Here is a 19,856-nt window from a genome sequence, read left to right as displayed (position 1 = left end):
GGAGCATCTCCAGCGACCAGCCTGGACGTTGTGGAATGCACAAATCACCCAGCATCTTTACTGAGCACCTACTGCATGCTGGACCTGTCCCAGGCCAGGAAACAAAGTAATGACTGCAACCAAGGTGCCAGGCCTCCTGGGGAGCAGATGCGCATCACTGAACCTCATGGATAACCCAGAAAGTGAATTGTGGGAGTGGGGGCACCAACCAGCCTCTAACGTGGGGAACCCCCCAGTCTTCCTGCACTGCCCCCTCCCTCCGCTCCACCCCTTTACACTGGGGCCTAATTGGAGCCCCCCCCCCCACAACCTTCCTGGGACCCTGTCCCTGTGTGCTCAGCCGCCTGACCTCCACAGCCGCGCCCCGCCCTGTGCTTGGGCTCTGCCGTCCTCCGCCATGATCCCCCCAGCTGAGCAACGTCAGCTGGCCTTCAGGGCCTGGCTCCACACTGCCTCCTTGGGGGGGTCCTTCCTCCCCGCCCTAGGACGGAGGTACAGCCCCAATCCCAGCCTGCTGCCCACCCTCCCAGGGATACTTCACGCCTCCTTCACCTCAGGGTCATCCTGAGGGCTGCCCGCCCCACCAGGGCAGGCCCTGTCACCAGAGAAGCCCCCACAGAGGTCCAGGAGCTTCCACTGGGGACAGGGACGCACACCCACGCTGGCTGACTGCCTGAGCTCGCAGGAGCTCTGTGAGGGGCCTGTTCTTAGCCCACCCTGCAGGTGCAACTTCACACCCTGACACTATCCTTGTAGGCCACTTGCTAGACCTCGCAGGGCCTCGGGTTCCTCCTCAGGAAGGAGGGGCCACTCCTCAGCAGGCCCCATGCCTGGCTTACAGCGAGCCAACGGTCACCGCGTTCACCACGGGCATCAGGCCAAGGCCAGCTACAGTGCCGCACCCTGCAGGGGGCCTGAGGTGGCATCCCATCATCTGCCTCCCTGGCCAGGTTTCCCCTGGGAGGATGGGCTCGCCCTCCCTGGGTGAGCACACACGAGCCTCAGGTGCTGCTTGGGACGCACAGGGTGCTCTGGGGCCCCACCCAGGCCAGCACCCTGGCACAGGGGGCCCACTCTCTCCTGCCACCAACACCTTCGCCCAGGGCTGTGTACCCGGCCAGGGAGCAGCAGGCACTTGCCCCAGTGGAGGCACCCCTCCCTGTACTCAGGTGCCACCCAGTCTAGTAAGGGCAGTGCTTGGGCAGATGAGACCCAGGAGGCCATGTATTCCAAGGTTTTTAGAAGAAAATAATCTGTAACATGTAAATATCCAGATTGTAAAATATTGGTCACTGATTTACATCGTTTATATTTTGAAAAACCTTGACAAATAAATGGACAGACCAAATGTGGTCTAGCCAGACAATGGACATTATTCAGCCGTAAGTCTGGATACAAGCTACAACGTGGCAAACCTTAAAAACATCACGCAAGGTGAAATGAGCCGGACAGAAGGATAAATATTGAATGATTCCAGTTACACGCAATATTCAGACTAGGCACACTCAAAGAGAGAAGGTACATCAGAGGTTACCAGGAGCAGGGGGGCATTGCTCCACGGGGACAGAGATTTTGTTTATGGTACTGAACAATGGTGCTGAATCGTGTACTTAAACATGGTAAAAATGGCAAGTTTTATGTTATATGTATTTTGTACCAAAAAGCCCCCAAAACAAAACGAAACCTTGAACAGGCCTATGGGCCCCCGTTAACAGGCTCTGATGCCAGCCCAGGCACCCATGCACACCTGGGGCAGGGAGGGCCAGCCACATGCACAGAGCCCACATCAGAGGGACAAAAAAAAAAAAAAAAAAAATCACGGAGCCTGTGTTCCCCACTCATGCCGAAGTCTAGCCTACCCTGAGTCTGGGTGCGGGCGGCCCCCGGCCTGGCGTGCTAGCCACCCCCACACCGCCTGCCCTGGTGTGACCCCATCCATGGGGCTGTCTACAAACGGAGCGCTGCAGGTTTTGGCAGAATGCGGCGGGGTGGATGCCAGCTGTGTAGCCTCGAAGAGGCCACTTCACCTCCTTGAGTCTCAATTTCCCTTCAGAACGGGTCTCCCATCAGTAAAACAGGATTTATACGGTGTAGACGATATCTGGTATAGAGGAGGTGCTCAAAAGGGAAAAAGCAGTGGGTTCCCAGCACCTGTTCTCTCGCTTCATAACTCGCCTACTTCCGATGTACAAGGCGGCCCCGAGCCCGGCAGGTGCCGATTCGGGGGTGGGCACAGTGAGGGAAGGAGGGAGGACAAAGGGGCTGGGAGTTGCCGTGCCTGCCCCTCGCCACCTCCTCTCCTCAGCACCTGCCGCGTGTCGGCTCCGAGCTGGGCATCGGGGACCAGGGGTGACAAGGCAGGGGTGGGTGCTGCCCTTGGGGACTCACGCTCTAGTGAGCAAGAAACCAACCCAATGGTTCTAGAGGAGACTGGGCTCCGAAGAAGCTGTCACCAGCCCCCTGGCCCAGGACCTCACTCAAATGCTGCCACCTCAGGGAAGCCCCCTCGTGGCACGGCTCTGGCCCACTCCTCGGCAGAACCCACCCCAGGGCACGTGGGCTAGGGCTGGACTGGGGGAGACTCACCCTGGGAAGCCGCGTGACCCAGCACGGGCAGAGGTGCTGCTCAGGATGGGGTTGGCTCCGTCTGTCCCTCAGCCCCACAGGCAGTGGCTGTGATCCTAGCTGTAACCCCCAGGCCTCCTGGTACACCCCCTGCCACCCCAGCTATGGGCCTCGCACCTGCTGTCCCTCTCCCTGCCTCACTTTGTCCCCAGCTGCCCCTGGCTCCTTCCCTCACTTCCAGGGCTCAGCAAGACCTCCCCTGGCTAGCCCTGCCCGCCTCCGACACACTGACCCCTTTACCTACTTATTCCAGAGCACCTACCATCTTCCCACAACACTACCATGTTTACTGTGGCTCTGGCCTGTGCCCAGCCCCCACGGAAGCTGCCCCAGCCCTGGAGACCACGGTTGGCAGATCTGCATGGGTGGGCCCGGATCACTCCTGCCTCCCTAGAAACCACACCCTTCTCTCCAGTGAGGGCACCGGAGTCTCCCAGGTTCCCCAGGGCGAGCATGTGCCCCAGGCCTGGCCAGTCAGCGACACCCATCACAACCACTGGTGATGGCACGTGACCCGGCTGGACTGAAAAAGTCGGTCCTGGGGCTTCTGCTGCCATGACAGGGAAGAAGAGCTCCTCCCACCTGGGGCTGCTGGGCCCACGAGGCAGGGAGGCTCACGCTGGGGAAGGCCGGGCTGCCGCATTGGCATGGACGGGCCCCCTAAATCCATCTGTGCCTAAAACCAAAGAAGGCCCTAGACTCTTTGGTTAGGGAGCCAGTAACTTCCTTATTGCTGAGGCTGGCTGCAGGCAGGTTCGCATCACGTGTCTGGCTCGGTCTGAGTAATCCAGGGTCCTCCCCTTGGCAAGGGCTGAGGGACAGGACCTGGGAGCCGGGTTCTCTCCACGCTGGGACCCCACCAGCTGGGGCCCTCAGGGAAGCATCGGGGACCCTTCCCTAGCTCAGTCCCGAGGAGGCTGGTACCCACAGGAGGGGCTGGCTGCAGGCCCCCGACCCCTGCCAGTGCCCAGCATGGCACCTGGCCCAGAGAATGCGCCTGCCACCATTTGGAAAAAGGAGGAACAGAGAGACTGGGCCAGCTGGGTTCCAATCCGCTCTGAGTTCTTCCTCATACAACCCTCCCCAAAAAGGCAATGTACGAGAGACACAGACAGGCACCCAAACCTGTGCCGAATGCAACATGGTGGGGCCCAGGCCGGGGCAGAGTGGGTGCGGGGCCCTGCTCTGCACGACCTTGGGCGCAGCCGCCTCCCCAGCTCCTCTTATCTGCATCCAGGGAGTTGCCGTGACGCCCTCTTGGGCTCTGACGCTTTATGACTCTGAAAAACCCCAGCTGTCCCGCAGGCACCGAAGGCCCAGCAACAGGCCCTTCTAGGGTGCAGGGTGCAGGCCAGCGGCCGAGGGGCTCAAGGGCAGGCTGTGTGTTCTGGCTGGACCCCACAGACCTGGAACCAGAAGTGGAATGTTAAGGGTGCCCAGGTGACCTCTTGTCCCCACCTGGTCCCCATCTTTCTGCCTTGCCAGGAGCCCCCTCCAGGATGGTCACCCCCTGGAGGCCAGCCCGCTGGAGCCAGAGCAAGGCCAGCAGAGTGAGACTGCCCCGGCCTGCAGCTGTGCTCCAGGGCCTTCAGGGGCAGCGAGGACACACCCCTTCTGAACATTTCCGCAGAACCAGGCCTCCCTGGCTCTTGCGAAGGGTGAGTCCCCAGCCTGGGCAGGACCCAGAGCCCACCACCTGTGCCCGGAACGCCCACAGGCAGGGCAGGACGGCGTGCCCATGTATTCTAACGTGGGGCAATGTGCTGCGATTCCAATGGGGGAATTAGTGATGAATGGGGGAAATTGTTCCTCCCTCTGTCCTGGCTCCAGAAGGAGACAAAAACCCCTTTTACCTCGGCAAACAATGCCCTTATGTGGGCGCCAGCACCCCGCAGGCTGCACAAGCCTGGCTCTGTGCAAGCTGCCGATCGCCACACCGGGCTCTGGGGCCACAGCCAGGGGCACCCTCTCCTGGTGGGTGAGGCGGGGCTAGGCAAGGCGGGACGGTCTACCACCCCTGGGACCAGGGGCCAGGCATGTGGCCACGAGGGCTGCCTCCCGTGGCCAGAGGTATGGCCGCCTCCTCTGCAAGGCTGCCGCGACAGCAGCCAGGCAGGGGAGAGGAGAGGGCATCAATAATTCACACCCAGGAGAGGCAGGCAGGGGCAGAGGAGGGAGGCAGAGTGTGCTGGGCTCTGGGCTGCGGTCAGGGGACATTCTCTAGGCTCTGACTTTGGGGTACACCTCACCAGGCCTGGCCTCCTGCCTGCTTTGACAAAGGCCAGTGGCCTGGGCCGTGTTTCCATGATGCAGAGTTCCAAGGAGCACCAGACTCCTGGCGGGGTACCCGGTCTCCCTCCTGGAAGGCAAGGCAGGAGGGGCCCAGGGGCAAATGGGGGACACTGGGATCCCACCATCCTGGGTGATGGGCCACACTGGGCGCCTGCCCCACTGCATGAGGGCTGCATTCTCCATTTGGCCTTCAGGCCCCTGCTGCCTGCTGTCCCTCCTGAGCACCCCTCCTCTGTCCCTGTGGTTCAAACAGCCTGGCCTGACCCCGGCAGGGGGCACAGGGAACCCGTGCTCCCGTCTGGGCTGCACTTTTGCCCCCAGCGTGCAGCCCTGGGACGCCAGCACCCCTCCCCACAGCACCCGCCTTGGTGCTCTGCTGGTGGCGTTCTTGTCGCGTCTTCTGCGACTCCTCCCGTAAGGGCCGACCTAGGGCCCTCAGAGTGTGGCCAGCGCCGCCCGGCAGAAACGGAACCCAAGCCACACACGTGCTCTTACAGTTTCTAGTACCGTATTTTCAAAGAGTAAAAAGAAACAGATGAAATTAATTTTAATAATCTACTTTAACCCAATAGATCCGAAATGTTATTTCAGTAAGTAATCAATACTGCATTCAAATTGAGATATGTCACCTTCTTTTTTCAGACGCAGTCCCCGAGCCCCGGCGTGGATCTCACACGCACAGCACACCTCCCCACTGGCCTCTTCCCGGTGCCGGCTCCCCGCCCTCGGCTACCGCATTAGATGGCCCAGATCCGCATTTTCCCCTAAAACTGAAATCACGTGTCTCCGTGGGGAACCTGGGGTCCTGGCCCCTAGAGAGGTGTCCAAACCGCAGTTGAAAGTTCAGGTCTTAGGGCAGGTGGCCAAAGTGGTGGGGCCCTGGGGACAGACGCCACCTTTGGTAGGGGTAGACACCAATTATGCATCAGCGCTGGGTAACCAGTCATGCCCGATTTGCACAACTGCCCTTACCCCGAGGGGGTATCACGGGCCCTCACCCGGAGTGGAACAGCACCCAGAGAGCCCCCAGAGGACCCTGACCCAGCCCTGGTGCTCTTGGGCATGCTGGGAGCCTCCAAGGCCAGCTCCCTTCTGTGCCTTGGTTTGCCCATCTGTACTGCGGGACAACTCCCCGACCCCTGCCACCTCCACTTCCTGGAGCCCCTCCCCCAATACCCACTGGCCAGTTATGCCTGGGGGAAACTCCCAGTCCGAGAGCCTGGGTGTGTCCTCCAAGGCCCCTCCCTCTAGGCCAAGCGCTGGCAATGAGAAATAAACCAATTCAATGTGCAAAGCTCCAGCCAGGATGCCCAGAGCCTGCCCCGCAATCATGTGTTCCGAGAGCAAACAGAACCACTTCAGGCCTGTGTGTGCATGATTCATGGGGCAGGGCCCTGGCCCCAAAGCCTGGGTGGTGTCTGAGGGCCCTGGGAGGCCCTCCGCCAGCCCCCCCAGAAGCCTGTCTGGGATTGGTGCATCCCAGTCCTTAGGTCAGGGTGATGACGCCAACAGGGCCCCAGTCACTTCCTGGTTCCTAGGAAAGTCACCCTTGGACAGGCTCAGGGTGCGGGTACCCCTGGCCCCCTCCTCAGCCCCTCGCAGCACAGCAGGGCCTGCCTCAACCCAGGGTCAATCTGGAGGGGCTCAGTACGTGTCCTGGGCTGAGGGCAGGCGGCGGGGCAGGGCTGTGACCTGCCGGATGGGATGGCCCCACAGGTCTGGCTGATCTTCCAGGTGTTGGGGGGCGGGTTCTCCCTCTTCCTTTCTTAGCAAGCGAACCGAACCGCACCTCAGGCCCCTGGGCTTGTCCCCGCCAGGAATCCTGGCCTGTGGGGGCCTAGGGCCATGCAGCCCTGCCTGCTCCTGTGATAATGGGATCTCTCCGCGCCGTCTCCCAGCCTCTCTCACCCCTCGGCAGGCCGAGAGGGCCGGCACAGCCCGGCATTGTCTGTGCAGCCTGCAGCCCAGCTGATGATGGACACTTTCCTGTGACCCGGGACTGCCAGCGTGGCCCACGGCCAATCCCTGGAAGGGCTTGGGCCCCAGCTCTGCGCTCCTGGGGGGAGGGGAGGACAGAAGGCCGCTGCCTGTCCACCCCATCCGGTGAGGACGTTTAGAGCCTTGAGGAGGAGCAAACGGCTCTTACTCGGGGTGGGGGGTGGGGTGGGGTGACCCACAGCCAGAGAACAGGGCTGGGTTTCCAGCCTTGGGCCTCACACACATGGCCAGCGGAGAAGCAGGGTCAGAGCAAAGACAGGGCCGAGATCGGCAGGTGGGGGAGAGGAAAAGCCTGGAGGAAAAGCCTTTCAGAGGCCATCTCCCATGTGACAGTGGCAGTGCCCAGCCACGAGTATTGGGTCCACAGGGAACGGGCTGCAGCAGGCCACGGAGCTCTGTGACCCCAGGAGAGAGCTGCTCTGACCCAGGGATGGGCCCAGAGGAGGGAGGATGGTACCATCCTAGGAAGACACTAGAAGTGGCCAAGGCACAGGGGTTATGCACCTCTGACCCTGAATGGCCTGGCTCCGACTCCCTCTGGCTCCCTCCCCACCAGCCGTACGGCTGCCTCCTGCCTATTCCTCACACGTGGGCTCAGGTCAGTCAGCAGGGGAATGTCAAGTGGGTCAGGGGCCAGGTCAAGAAGCAGGGTCTTAGGGGGAACAGGGTCCCCGGACAGGCCTGGCACATGTGGGTGGGGAGAGGGACAGGAACTTGGGGTGCTAGGACAGGCTGTGGGAGCCTGGGTCCAGCTGGCACCAGGGCCCTTCCAGCCCGGCCCCCTTTCCAAAGCAGCAAGACTCGGGGGCTGAGAGGAGGGTGGGGGTGCGGGTGCCGGTCTGAGTGCCGTGAAGTAAGCTATGCTCAGGGTCCGCAGGGCTCAGTGGACAGAGGGGACAAAGAGAGACCTGAGGAGGAAGGACTGGGCCAAGTGGGTCCAGTGAGGGGTTCAGAGAATCTGGGAGAGGGCAGCAGGAGGACCCCTAATCTCTCAGCAGCCCCCAGCCTGCATGTGTCAGGGGCCCTGTCTGGCTCCACGAACCCCAGCACCAGCCTGGCCACTGACGAGCCTCTGCCCTGTCCACGTTATCATCCAATACTGACTGCCCGGTGGGAAGGGGCAAGATTATCACCCCACAGTCCAGCATGGGGACATGACTTGCCCAAGGCCCACAGCGGGGAGTAGCTGAGGCAGGATCCCAGCCTGGGCAAGCAGCCAAGCTGGGGTCTGACACTTGGCCCACACCTCCCTGCAGACCCGCCTGCACAGGCCGAAGTGCCCCCAGGGGAGAAGGGCCCCCAGGGGAGAGGGGCCCAGGCCAGTAAGGAAGGGGGAGCCCTGGGCAGACAAGTGGTCATGCACTCGCTCCCAGGGTAGCATCCTGCTGACTGCTGCCCAGTTTGTTCCTTGGTAGTGGAAGGACCCACCCGAGGACAACAAGAGCCAAGAGGCCTCAGTCTTCTCAAAGTGCTCCTGAGGACACACCAGGATGAATGGCCACAGCCACCAGGTCATGCCACAGAGTACTAAGGCTCAGAGAGGGCAGGCAACTTGCCCAGGCCCACACAGCAGAGCAAGGGCGGGCCAGGACCCATGCGGGAGATCCACGGCAGAGCGCCAGGCCCCACCTGCAGGATGCCACGTCCAGTGGAGACCTCAGGCCCACAGAAGCAGCCCCAGCCACTCTCCATCCTCCTGGACCCCCTGGTGTCCCAGACCCTCGCCACGTGGCCTGGCTATGGCCTCCCCACCCTGTCTCTCCTGGTTGGAGCTTGGGGTCATAGGGAGCTTTTGGAAACCCCCAAGCCTGGCATCCAGCATCTTCCTCCCTTCCCAGCGCCCTGCAGACACACTGCCACCAAGCCTCTGAGGCCTGCCTCGGCCGTTCTGCCCAAACACAGCCTCCTCCCGAAGCCTCTCCCTTTCCGGGGCCCCCAGTCTCTGCGTCTAGTCACTTGGTGGCCATTTGCCGAGCTCCTACTCTGTGGTGGGGGCTGAGGATTAAGCCCAGGACAGGAGACTCGGGCCACACGGAGGCCCGGCCCTGAGGATGCTCCCTGCGGCACTGCTCGTAGGAAGGAAAACCAGGGACATGAATGTCCTTCCCAGAAGTAGCCAAACTGCAGTTCAGGAGAGACCTGCTCCCAGAGGTCTGGGCAAGTTACTTCCCTCTTGGAGAGGTTTCCTCTTCTGTGAATCAAGAACAGTCACAGTTCTGAGCTCACAGGGTCGGGGCTGCGCCAAGTGGGCTCAGGAATGAGGCCACCGGTCACTGGGCTGACTGGGCAACCTTTAAAACTGCCACTGATCCACACCCAATGACATTACGTGGGAAGAAAAGTGGCTACAACACCACACGATCCCATCTCCTTGTGAGATGAAAACGAGGCTTTAAAAGCTGGAGAAAAATATCCCCCCAAACTTTAGTGTTTTTAATTTTCTTTTGTTCTCCTTTATTTTTTTCTAAATTTTCTACGATGAACAGCCCACCTCTGTGCCTGTCCCTCTCCAACTGGACCCCAGCCTCCTCCAGGGCGAGGGCAGGGGTGGGAGCATCAACCTCCCGGGCAGGGCGCTCAGCAAGCTCACGGCTACCCTGAGGACGAGCCCTGGAAGAGCTGCAGGACCTCGTGCCTCAGTCCCACCTCAGAGCCTGGACAGAGGGACGCTCCGAGGTCCGGTGGGTCCAGGGGTCCAGGCTGGAGGAGAAGCCTCATCTGGGAGGCGCACACACGAGGCCCTGAGACGCCCCAGTCTCCACACAGCTCCTGCCCCGCAACCCCCAGGTCCCCATCCTGTGGAAGGCAGGCGGAAGACGCCTTGGTGCAGCAGACCCTGCGCTCCCCCCTGGCGCTGGCTTCCTGTCTGCCCAGGAGGTGAGTAATGTCCGCTCCCCACCCCCACGCATCCCTTCCCTTCTGGAGGCCCGGCCTCACATTTTCCGCTCAGGAAGGAGCAGAGGGGCCTGGTGAAGCCCTGCAAGGGGAAACGGAAGGAGTGGCCGCCCGCGGGGTCGGGACCTGGCCCAGCCTGCACCTGGCCTTGAGGAGGTGCGCGGCCCACCTGCCCGTGTGCCCGTTTGCCTTTTCATCCAAGGTTCACTCCCTGTGCTGGGGACTGGGGGCTCACGGAACAAGGGAAAGAGACCCCCACATCTCACAGGTAATCCCAGGGATGCAGCCCAACTACAGGCTGACGGGCTGTTCGGCCCCAAGGCAATGCCAGACTAGAGTCTCTGGACAAAGTCTTAAGAGCTGGTTTCTCCCAGGTATCCTCCCTACGATGCACACGAAGTCCCGTTCAGACCCCAGAGAAAGCCCAAGCCTCAGCCAGGGCTTAGCCGAGGGTCTGGAGGGGACCTGGCATGCGTGTGGGCACGAAGCGGTGGCAGCAGTCGGCCTGCGCCACTCTGGGCCCGGAGGAACCAGTGCTCTGAGCGTGTGGGGGCCTCTGGCTCCCCAGCTCCCTGCCCGTCTGCTGGGAACCCTCACAGCTTGCCCCGCATCTGCCGAAGAGGGGAGAGGAGAAGCACTGGCTTCTTCCCAGCCCCCGCCTCTGGCCAGGTCACCCAGTCTCTACCCGATTCTGTTTCCTCCCGTGTGAGATGGGGGCACGTGTGGGTGCTGCTCCCTGCCAAGTGGCAGCAGCTGTGGTCACACAGATCCCGGCACAGGGCTTCAGGGACGGGTGTGGGACATGGTAAGGAGCCCGAGAGAGGAAGATTCCAGACAGTGGCAGGACTGGGATGAAAGCGTCACCAGTTCGGGACAGGCAGATTCCCAACCCTGGTAAAACCACAGAGGCAAACTCCGCGGGGAGCAAAGGCTGGCGCGCTCCCCACTTACTCTGGGCTCAGCGGTCTCGGCCATGGGTTCACCCTGCCAAGGCCCAGCCCTCATCTGCTTTTGTTAAAATTTTATGAAAAAGAAGAGCCCCGACAAGTCCACCCAGGGCGTACATCTGTGCTCACTGCCAGGCCTCCTCAGGCTGCCTCTGGGCTGGGGAGCAGGGCTGGGCGCACCGTCGGCACAGCCCTGGGAGTCCCTGCACCTCTGGCTAAGCGAAAAGACCCAGATTGGGGGATGTCCTCAGAAACAAAGGACCCAACGTGTCCCCCACATGGGGCAGACCTGTATCTCCTGTGGATGGTGTGCTTCGAGGCAGGTCTCAATAAATGTCTGTTCATTTATTTGTTTAGGCAATAGACGTTCAGCAGGTCCCTATAATGTGCCAACCACGTAGCTCGCGTCCCAGGGGCAGGGCAGGGACCAAGACGGACACGGTGCACCTCACAGAGTTCCTAGTGGGGGCCTCAGACGCCCATCTTTCCAACTTGCCGCATCCACCAAGGACTGGAGGACAGAGGCCACACACCAAGCCCACCTGGGCGCCGGCAGTGGAGGAAGTGGCTTCAGAATGGAGGCCCATGATCGGGGAGCATGGAGGGCTCTACTGGGTGTGGAGTGTGGGCCCCCAGGTCCCCTGCATGGCCTGTCCCTGACCTCCCCTGACAGGGGCACTGACAGCACCGACCGTCTCCTCTTGGCGCACGCCCCGGAGCCAGACCTCAGCTCGTGGCCGCGCCTTGAGCACCTCCTGAGAGGAGCTGGCTGTGAGTTGTGTGTGGGCGGAAGGGACGAGGGACTCCAGGCCTGTCTAAGCCCAGCTGAAACCTGGGAGCCCACTGCTCTGGACAGAGACAGCGGTCACCAACAGGCCAGAGGGCCCTGAGCGCGCAGCAGAGCCCAGATCAGTGCCGGGACCTCCTCCAGGCCTGCGCCACCCCGGGGTCTCAGCCAGCCAGCCGGCCTCCAGACACAGCCTGAGCGAACAGTGAGAGCCAGGTGTCACAGTCAGTACTGGCCTCCCCGTCCCAGCTCTGGGGCCCGCCTTGAGAAACGCCCCGTCCTCTCAGCAGGGCAGCCCGCCTCAGCTCAGCCCAGGCCAGGAGGGGCCCACGTGCGGGGTGACCCCCCCCCAGGCTGCCCTCGAACCGGCCTCCTGTGGACCAGCCACAAAACCTGCCCACCCCACCAGTCCCTTTGCTTCTCCCAGCGTTGGCTCCATGACTGGCCTCCCGGCAGCAGGGACAACGGACGCTGAGGAGGACCCTGGTGGCCATGGAAACACGGCCTTCTGCTGCCTCATCCTGAAGGCCCTCCAATCTCCAAACCTCCCCAGGAAGCGTGTCCAACAGAGATCACACTCACGGGGGGAGGGGGGTTGTGAGGAACAACAACACAACGAGGCCTGTTCGGGAGTGGGGGGGGGGACCACGTCAGTTCTGGATCCTTCAGGGAGGCGCATCTGATGGCCCCAGCTGAGTGCTGCTGGCGGCCCTTGGTGTGCCTCTGGGTGTGGCCTCAGCCAGCTCAGGCCAGGCGAGGCGAGGTCAGCTGCTGGGCACGTCTCCACCCCAGAGCCCCCCAGGCATGTGGCCACCCCCACCCGTCCCCGCCCCTGTGGGAAGGCTGGGAGGCGGCACTGGTCTGGGAGGCTTGCAGCACGAGGGGGTCGCGCTGACCTCACGAGGCATCAGGCACAAAAGCCCTTTCTTTCCCGCAGCCTTGCACCCCACTCCTCGCACGGCCACCCCCTGGGCTCCCCAGCCCCTGGCCCAGACACCTCCAGCTGCTGGGCTGGGTCTCCTCCCAGACAAAGCCGGATTCAGGCCTGGGACGGCAGGCGAGGGTTCTGCCATGGAGACGAACTTTGACCCAAACGGCAAGGCTCCTACCCCTTATTTACTCTTGAAGGCTGACCGTTTCACAGAGTTAACATTACACCCCCTTTTAACCCCGCACCTCCCTCCCACATTCCAGGCCCCGACCTTCGACCCCTCCTAATTGCGGCTCCTACACCCCAGTTCTCTGAGGCCCAGCTTCAGCTCATCCCCCGCCCCCAATCACCTCCTCCCCGGAAATAAGAGCCCCACAGGGGTGCTCTGACCACAGGCCACCCCACACCCAAACCCTGTCATCTGAGGCAGATGCCAGGGCCCCAGAGCCCAATGGACTGGCAGCTCCACATGGGAGCTCGAGTGGACCTCGGGGGTCTGACCTCTGACCCTAACTCTCCACCCTGAAGAAGGAAGCCTCTAAGTGGAGGTCGTGGCTGGGGAAGGGTCCGCACACCTCCTCAGCCAGCCATATCTCATCCCAAGGGGCTGGAGGGCACATGTGGACAGCTGCACAGCCAAGTCACTCGCCAGGTGACCCCGTCCTCCAGCTTCACACCAAGCTGCAGAAACACAGCTCTTGTTTTCATTGCTGGGCAGCTGAACTGTTCTGGGTCAGGCACATCGTTAACCTTCCCAGACCTGAACCGTGATAACTTTGAAAGCCACATCCCCGAAGCCCATGAGCATCAGAGCCAACAAGCAGGCATGACACCCCCTTGGGCTGCCAGTCCCCAAGGGCTCCATCCACTCATCTTTGGGAGGATGACTTGCCCGCCCTGGAGCCAGCGGCGGGGGCAGTGGGCCCACGCAGATGCTGAGGACATTAGGGGCAGCTGCAAGCTCGGGCTGCACCACCCCCAGAGGCCATGGCCCAGATCCCGCCACCCTGGGTTTGTCCACACCTCGGAGGACTAGGAGCTGAGCGCAGCACTGCCCTCACCGGCTGCCAGGGCACTCACCGTCCTCTTGGCTGTGGAGGTTCTGCGGGCTCCGCATCCTCTCGTCCTGGCTGGGGCTCAGGCTGGAGGCCAGGTGTGGGTCAGCTGACATCCATGTGGAGTCGTTCATATCAAAATCTTCACTGCTCACAGAAGTCTCATCCTGAGCAGGGACAAAGAAGGCGGGCGTTCAACAGGGACGGGCTCTTGGCAGGCCCGAGGCAGCCTTTCGGGTCAGCCCAGGGCCAGTGAGTGTTTGGAGGTGCCCCAGAGGCCACAGGGAGCCCCCAAACCTTGAAGTGAGGGCTGAGGGGTGTGCCCCTGCCCTGTGGAAGTGGCCTGGACTCTGGTTCCTGTTGGAGGCCAAGGCTGGGGGCCGCACTGCCTGTAATTGAAGACAATTACGAGGTCTCGCATCCTGTAGGAGCGGATAGCAGGGCCTGGCTCTTACCCTTGTGAGCCAAGGTTGAAACGCGCTGTAAACAAGGGCCCTGCTCCCTGCTCCCTGTCCGCAGCCTGGGGAAGAGGGCTCACTCCACACAGTGCCAGGCGGCCAGAACGGGGTGGCAGGGGTGGCAGGACTCGCCGGGCCTCTCCGAGCTGACAGCCCCCCAGGCCTGCCCCGACTCCCATGGAGCATGCATGGAATTCCTTTCTCCTACTCCCCCGGCCCAGAGGACATTTCTGTCTTCCTCCTTCCTAACCTTTGCTGTGCTTCAAAGATATGCTCTTGGGTAGCTTCCAGAGCAGAAAAGGCCAGCCCCAGAAGTGCAGAGAAGGAAGGGGGTGGGGCGGGCCAGGGTTCGGATCAGACCGCAAAGGGGGTTCAGCTGGAGGGCCTGGGGGGCCGCCAGGGCCTTCCAAACAGCCGGATGGCCTGCTGGAGAGGACCACGCCTGCTCCTCTCCCCTTGCTGCGGCTTCAGTGAGCCCTTGGCCAGTCATCCGGGAACCCCCGGGGCGGGGCCCCTTCAATCCAGCCCTCCAGCAGGAAGGGCCCCCACCTCCTTCTGGCCCAGCCTCTCTCAGGAGCAGCAAGCAACTGCGTTTGGGAGCCGGCTGTAAACCACCAGAGGGAGATGACCCAGCAGCTCCCACACCCTGGAGCTCTGGCCTCCCCGCAGCAAGACACAATGGCCTCCGTGGGCCCCCAGGAAGGACCTCTGGCAGAGCAGTCCCCCAAGCCTCCCCTCCGGGGCCCCTCACAGAGGGCTCTTCATAGCGAGCAAACACACTTAGGTTTGAACTTTCTTAGGCTGCTGTCCCTCTGGCAGACACATCTGCTCCAGGCGCTGGGGAGCCAGCCTGGATTAGCCTCCCCCTCCCCCAGCACCAGGGCTGGCAGGGAGTTTCCTGGAATTTGCAGCTTCTGTGCGACAGAAGAGTGTGGACCCTCTGTGGCTGAATCCAGAGGACAGGAGAGTAGGGTCACAGTGCCCGGGGTCCACATAAGGCACACCCACAGCCTTGAGGGACGGAGCCCACGTGACCTCTGGTGTCCTCCCCACACACGCGTGTACACACACTCACTCTACCTCCCTCTCTCCGACGCCTGCTCCATAAACACAAGCACACCCACCCACGGCCTTCCCCTGGGCAAACACGGGCATCACATTCACTCAGACTGTGTGTACACACACATGCACGCACACATGCACGCACACACGCTCAAAAGGCTCTCTCTGCACAAAGGGTACAAAGGGACAACAAAACTCTCCCCTATGCTAACTCAATAACTCGATAACTCAATGGGTGGGGGAAGAAGGGAGGCTGGCAGGTTGGGGAAGGTCCCTTGGAGGCGGAGAGCAAGGCCACACGGGGCAGGGAGCTCTCCATCTTCCCAGACGGTCCTGCCATGTGGGCATCGGGAGCCGGGTAGAGGGCATCCCACTTGGGCCCCTTGCTGCTTCCTGGCTATCCAGGCGGTGCCGTGCTCAGGGTACAACCCAAAGTCATGGCCAAAGGAGAAGACTAGGTGTTGTTGAAACACTCAGGACTTCAAAGACAGGGTGTTCCATTAGCATTTGGAAGCGCCACCTACTCCGAACTCTCCATCCGTTCCTCAAGTATTTACTGAACACCTACTACGGGCCACACACCCTTCTAGGTGCCGGGAAACTTAGCTGTGGACAAATCAAACTCCTGGACTGCCTGGCACTCACCACCCTGGGAAAGACACGGAGAGAAACACATGTTGTCGGGGATCATGAGGACCACAAAGTGAAAGAAAGCAGCGCAAGAGGAGAGTGACCCGGAGAGCTGGCAGGTGGTCAGGGAAGACCCCAGGTCAGGGGGCACTGGAGCAGAGGCCTGAAGGAAGCAGGGGAGGGGGTGTTCCAGGCACAGGCATCAGCAAGACGGGCACATGCTGCTGGGTTTGAGGGGCAACAAGGAGGCCGCTGAGGCCAGGAGGGGGTGAGCACACAGGGGCAGCAGAGCCACACACAAGACTGCCCCTCCCAAGGTGCGTGTAACTGGCAGGGCTATACCTGCTGCCTCTGGCGCAGAGAAGGGCTTGTGGAGTGTTCCACTACATCACGGAGGCTCCCTGAGGAGCGGGGAAAGTCAGAATGGCTGGGAACAGCAAGGGAGGCCCCCACACCCTGGCCTCGCTCAGCCAATTGGAAAACAAGAACAAGGCGGCAAAGCTCATCACAAGGCCTCCCCCCCCACTCCGCCCTCTGCAGGTGCCAGCCCCACTCTACAGACGAGGAAACCGAGGCTCCAAGAGGTTGAGGCACTTGCCCAAGGTCATCAGCTAACCAGCGGCACAGCCAGGTCTGTGCCATTGCAAAGGACCAGACACGCCCCCTTAGCCTCTGCCAAGCCTCTGCTGGAGCTGTCCCTCACCCCGCTGCTGCTGCGCCCCACAGTCCCACTTCCAAGCTGCATCCCTCGGCTGCAGCATGTCACTCCATTGTGGACCTCTGCCCTGCCCTTCCCCAGAAGACCTTAGGTCCTTCCAAGAGTGGGGACTGGGCTGTATGTCCCCCACAAGGCGAGCAAGACTTGAATCCTTGAATTGCCTGGTATGATGCTGGTGTTTAATGAGGGTGCTGTGTTAATTTGACAATTAAGGACTCAGGTCCCACTGCACACAGTTCTTGAACAGAGGACATAAGAAGACTGGGGTGGTGGCTGGCAGGCCGGCGGCAGCAGGCTGTCTTGCAATGTGCCCTCCTGTAGTCCCCAGCCACCCTTCACACAGCCCAGTGTTCCTCTGGCCCAGATGGCTGAACTGTCCATCAAAACGCCCCCTCCACCCTTCCCTGCTCTGACAGGTCCCACTGGGAAGGCGTGGGCTGCATTTCGCACTGACATCAAAACCACCTGACGAAGCATCCAGTGCCCAGAAGTGTGGGGCTTCGGGTGAGGGTTGTGAGAGTTCCTTGCAATGGCCCCGTAACACAGGCACCCACGGCAGGCCTGGCTCCGGCTCTGCTGGCTGCCCCAGGAGGCCTGCCCCAGCTGCCGGAGTACCAACCCAGGCAGTCTGTGCCCAGAGTTGACACCACAGTGTCACCACACCATGGGCCACCTCCCCATGCTTCCTCCCTTCAATCCAAACAACCAGACTCCTTAACAACAAAGTCTCTCAAGATAAGACTCAAAGGGAACTCAACACATTCACACATGCTCACTCTGTCCCCTCAATGAGTTGAGGTGCATTTATTGAGCATCTACTATGTGCTGGTAGTGTGCTGGGAGCAAAGATAACTAAGGGGGTGGGTTCCTTTGCTCCAGGCCTCCTTATCTAGGGAAAGGGACCAGCTAAAAATTCTAATCCACTTGTAGGTGCCAAGTGGGGTGGGGAGGAGCCGTGGGACACCATACCACCTGACTTAATTGACCCTGCTGCCCGGGACATTTTCCCACAGCCCCCAGGGTTCTGTCGCACAAACCCCAGTTTTGTGAGAAGTGGTTCCATCTAAGATTTTAACAGCCTGACTGCCACAGCAATTTTTCTAAAGAGAGAAATCAAGTCTATTAAACCTAACTTTTCCAAAAAAAAAAAAAAAAAAAAAAAAAAGCAACACAAAAATAAGTGTTGGTCAGACTTACACAGACATCTTCAACAGCCATACTTTCAGGGCTGGCCTGGAGGAGCCGCCTTCCCAAGACCCCTCTGCACCCTGCCTGGCACAGCAGAGCCCCCCAGCTACAGACGGGCAGACTCTAACTCTGGTCACCCACTCACACCCTGAGCCGAGGCCGGAGAGGCAGGCGCATGGCACAGGCAATTACCAGCACACACAGCTCAGGACCCCTCAGCGACCAGCGAGCACAGAGAAAATACACACTTCCCGAGGGACCCGCGGGAGGCGGCCGGCGCAGGTTTGAGAGCGGCCAGGCCTGAGGCCTGTGTGGAGACACAAGGCTCTCACCGGCTCACCCAGAGTTCACAGTCACTGCTTGCTTTTCCCTTCTGGAATCTCAAGGGAATCAGGGCTACTGACTTCTCCCTTTCTATTAACAAACTTCAACAAAACTTTCATTATCAAATACAATCGTGTGTGCAATCCGGTATGTCTGGGTCCCCTCTCCCTGGACCCCACGTTGAGTGGCCAGCCAGCTCCCCCTGGTTCCTCTAGCCTCTGCCTTTGGACACCTGAAGCCTACGGCCCTGCCCACCTGGCAATAAAAGCCCATCATTTATTCGGCACCAAAGGGCCTAAGCCAGGGGTGGGGGACCTGTGGCGCTGGGGCCACATGTGGCCCTCTGGATCCTTCAGTGCGGCCTTTTGACTGAATCCAAATTTTACAGAACAAATCCTTTTACTAAGCCATTGTGGGTCACAGGGCAACAGGGCCAACTGCCCTCGTGGAAAGGGAACTTAAGAGTTGGGCAGGCAAGTGGACACACCCGATCTGGGAGCCCTGCCTCTGGGCAGAGGGAGAGGAGCTGACCAGACCCTCCCTGCTCTTATCTCCAGTCCAAAATTCACGGGCAGGTTCAGTTTTTCTCCACCCAGCGTCTGCGGGCTAACTAGCACGACTGCTGCCCAGCCCAGGAGGAGGAGAAAACGGGAGACCGGAGGGGAAATGGTGGAAACAGGCCTGTATCCATGGCTTGTAACCACGGGCAGGTGCTATCAGTAACCTGATTATTTTACAACTGGGGTCAATTTCTCTGGCACTGGGTTCCTGGTGCCTCTGAAGTTGAGCCATTTGCATCCTCCAGGACTTGGGATCCTGGGGCGTGCCCCACACAATATTTTCCAGGCCTTTCCTCAGAGCTGTAACTTTATCTCTACCGCTTGCTCGAGAAAGAAGAAGAGGAGGATTTGCTGAGAATTTAGTGCAGTTGTAAGCCATAAGCCGTGACCAGGAGCCCCGGGTGTGTGTTTCAGAGGAGGGCGGGGTGGGGGGCAGGCAGGGATGTGCAAGGGATGTTTCTGGGCCAGGCAGGAAACAGACCCCTCCTCTGTACAGCCCCCAAGTTTGTTCCAGGAGAGGTTGAAGCCCCTGCAGGAAGGAACACCAGGCTCAGGAAGTCACCCCGGCCCCAGCTCTAGGCCAAGCGGGAGGGCACCAAGGTGCAGGGAAGTGGAGCAGCTTCTCAGCCCACCGGTGAGCACTTCCTGCTGGAGCACCTGCAGGCCCCTTCCAGGCCATTCTCCCGTCTCCATGTCAGCAAGCATTACACACACACAGCCTTCTGAGCATGCCAAGAAGGTGCTGAACCGAGTTTGACCCCAACTTAGCCACTTCGCTTCATCAGATGGCTTACTAATGGAAGATGAAAAACCCCCAGGATCTAAAGCAGCAAGGGTTCAAATCCTTGCAGGGAAGGGGCTGCACAAATGAAATATGAGGGTGGTCTAAGCCACAGCTCCTGGGTGCTGTGGGGTTCTAAGGCTGTTGCTTCATGCTACACCCCAAGCCCACCTGGCCGCCAGGGGAGGGAGGGGCGGAGGCCAGTCTTCCAAGGATACTCCCTGCACAATTCCACTCCTTCCTGCTGCCATGCAAGCACAAGCTCTTCTGGGAAGCGTGAGGCTGGGAGGGCTGAGACAGGGCCAATCACCTGCCACACTCTAGGTATTCTCTCCCTCGCACACAGAGCCTGTCGGGAGTGCATTCACATACACATGTGGACACTCTGTTGTCCTTGCTGTAATGGATGCCTGTGTGCGGGAAGTGAGCATTTTCCACACCTTCCCACTAGTGTATTGAGTGTAAAACGGGCTTTTGTTCCTAAGCAAAGGCAATGGGCTGTTTTCACAGCATTCCTCACCACCAGGGCCTCACGGACACCCCCAGCCCCTGCCACTAACGGGGGTCTCTTTAAAATCGAGAGACTGGAGAGATGTGCTTCAACA

The 19,856-nt window shown here is 60.6% G+C and overlaps 1 protein-coding gene across 5 annotated transcripts in view; it reads right to left on the bottom strand.

Moving 5' to 3' along the window:
• The window catches only part of NOL4L (nucleolar protein 4 like), a 120,464-nt gene that overhangs the window by 14,296 nt on the left and 86,312 nt on the right, over nucleotides 1-19,856 (bottom strand). For all 5 annotated transcript variants that reach the window (XM_045529450.1, XM_045529451.1, XM_045529453.1 and 2 more), the window contains one exon: nucleotides 13,556-13,697. In XM_045529450.1, the coding sequence (XP_045385406.1) occupies nucleotides 13,556-13,697 (142 nt within the window). The remainder of the gene's footprint in view (nucleotides 1-13,555; nucleotides 13,698-19,856) is intronic.

This window comes from Lemur catta, chromosome 17 (genome assembly GCF_020740605.2).
Source record: "Lemur catta isolate mLemCat1 chromosome 17, mLemCat1.pri, whole genome shotgun sequence".
In the NCBI taxonomy this organism is placed as follows: Eukaryota; Metazoa; Chordata; class Mammalia; order Primates; family Lemuridae; genus Lemur; species Lemur catta.
Note: the sequence above shows the minus strand (reverse complement) of the source record. Positions and strands in the feature narration are given on the sequence as shown.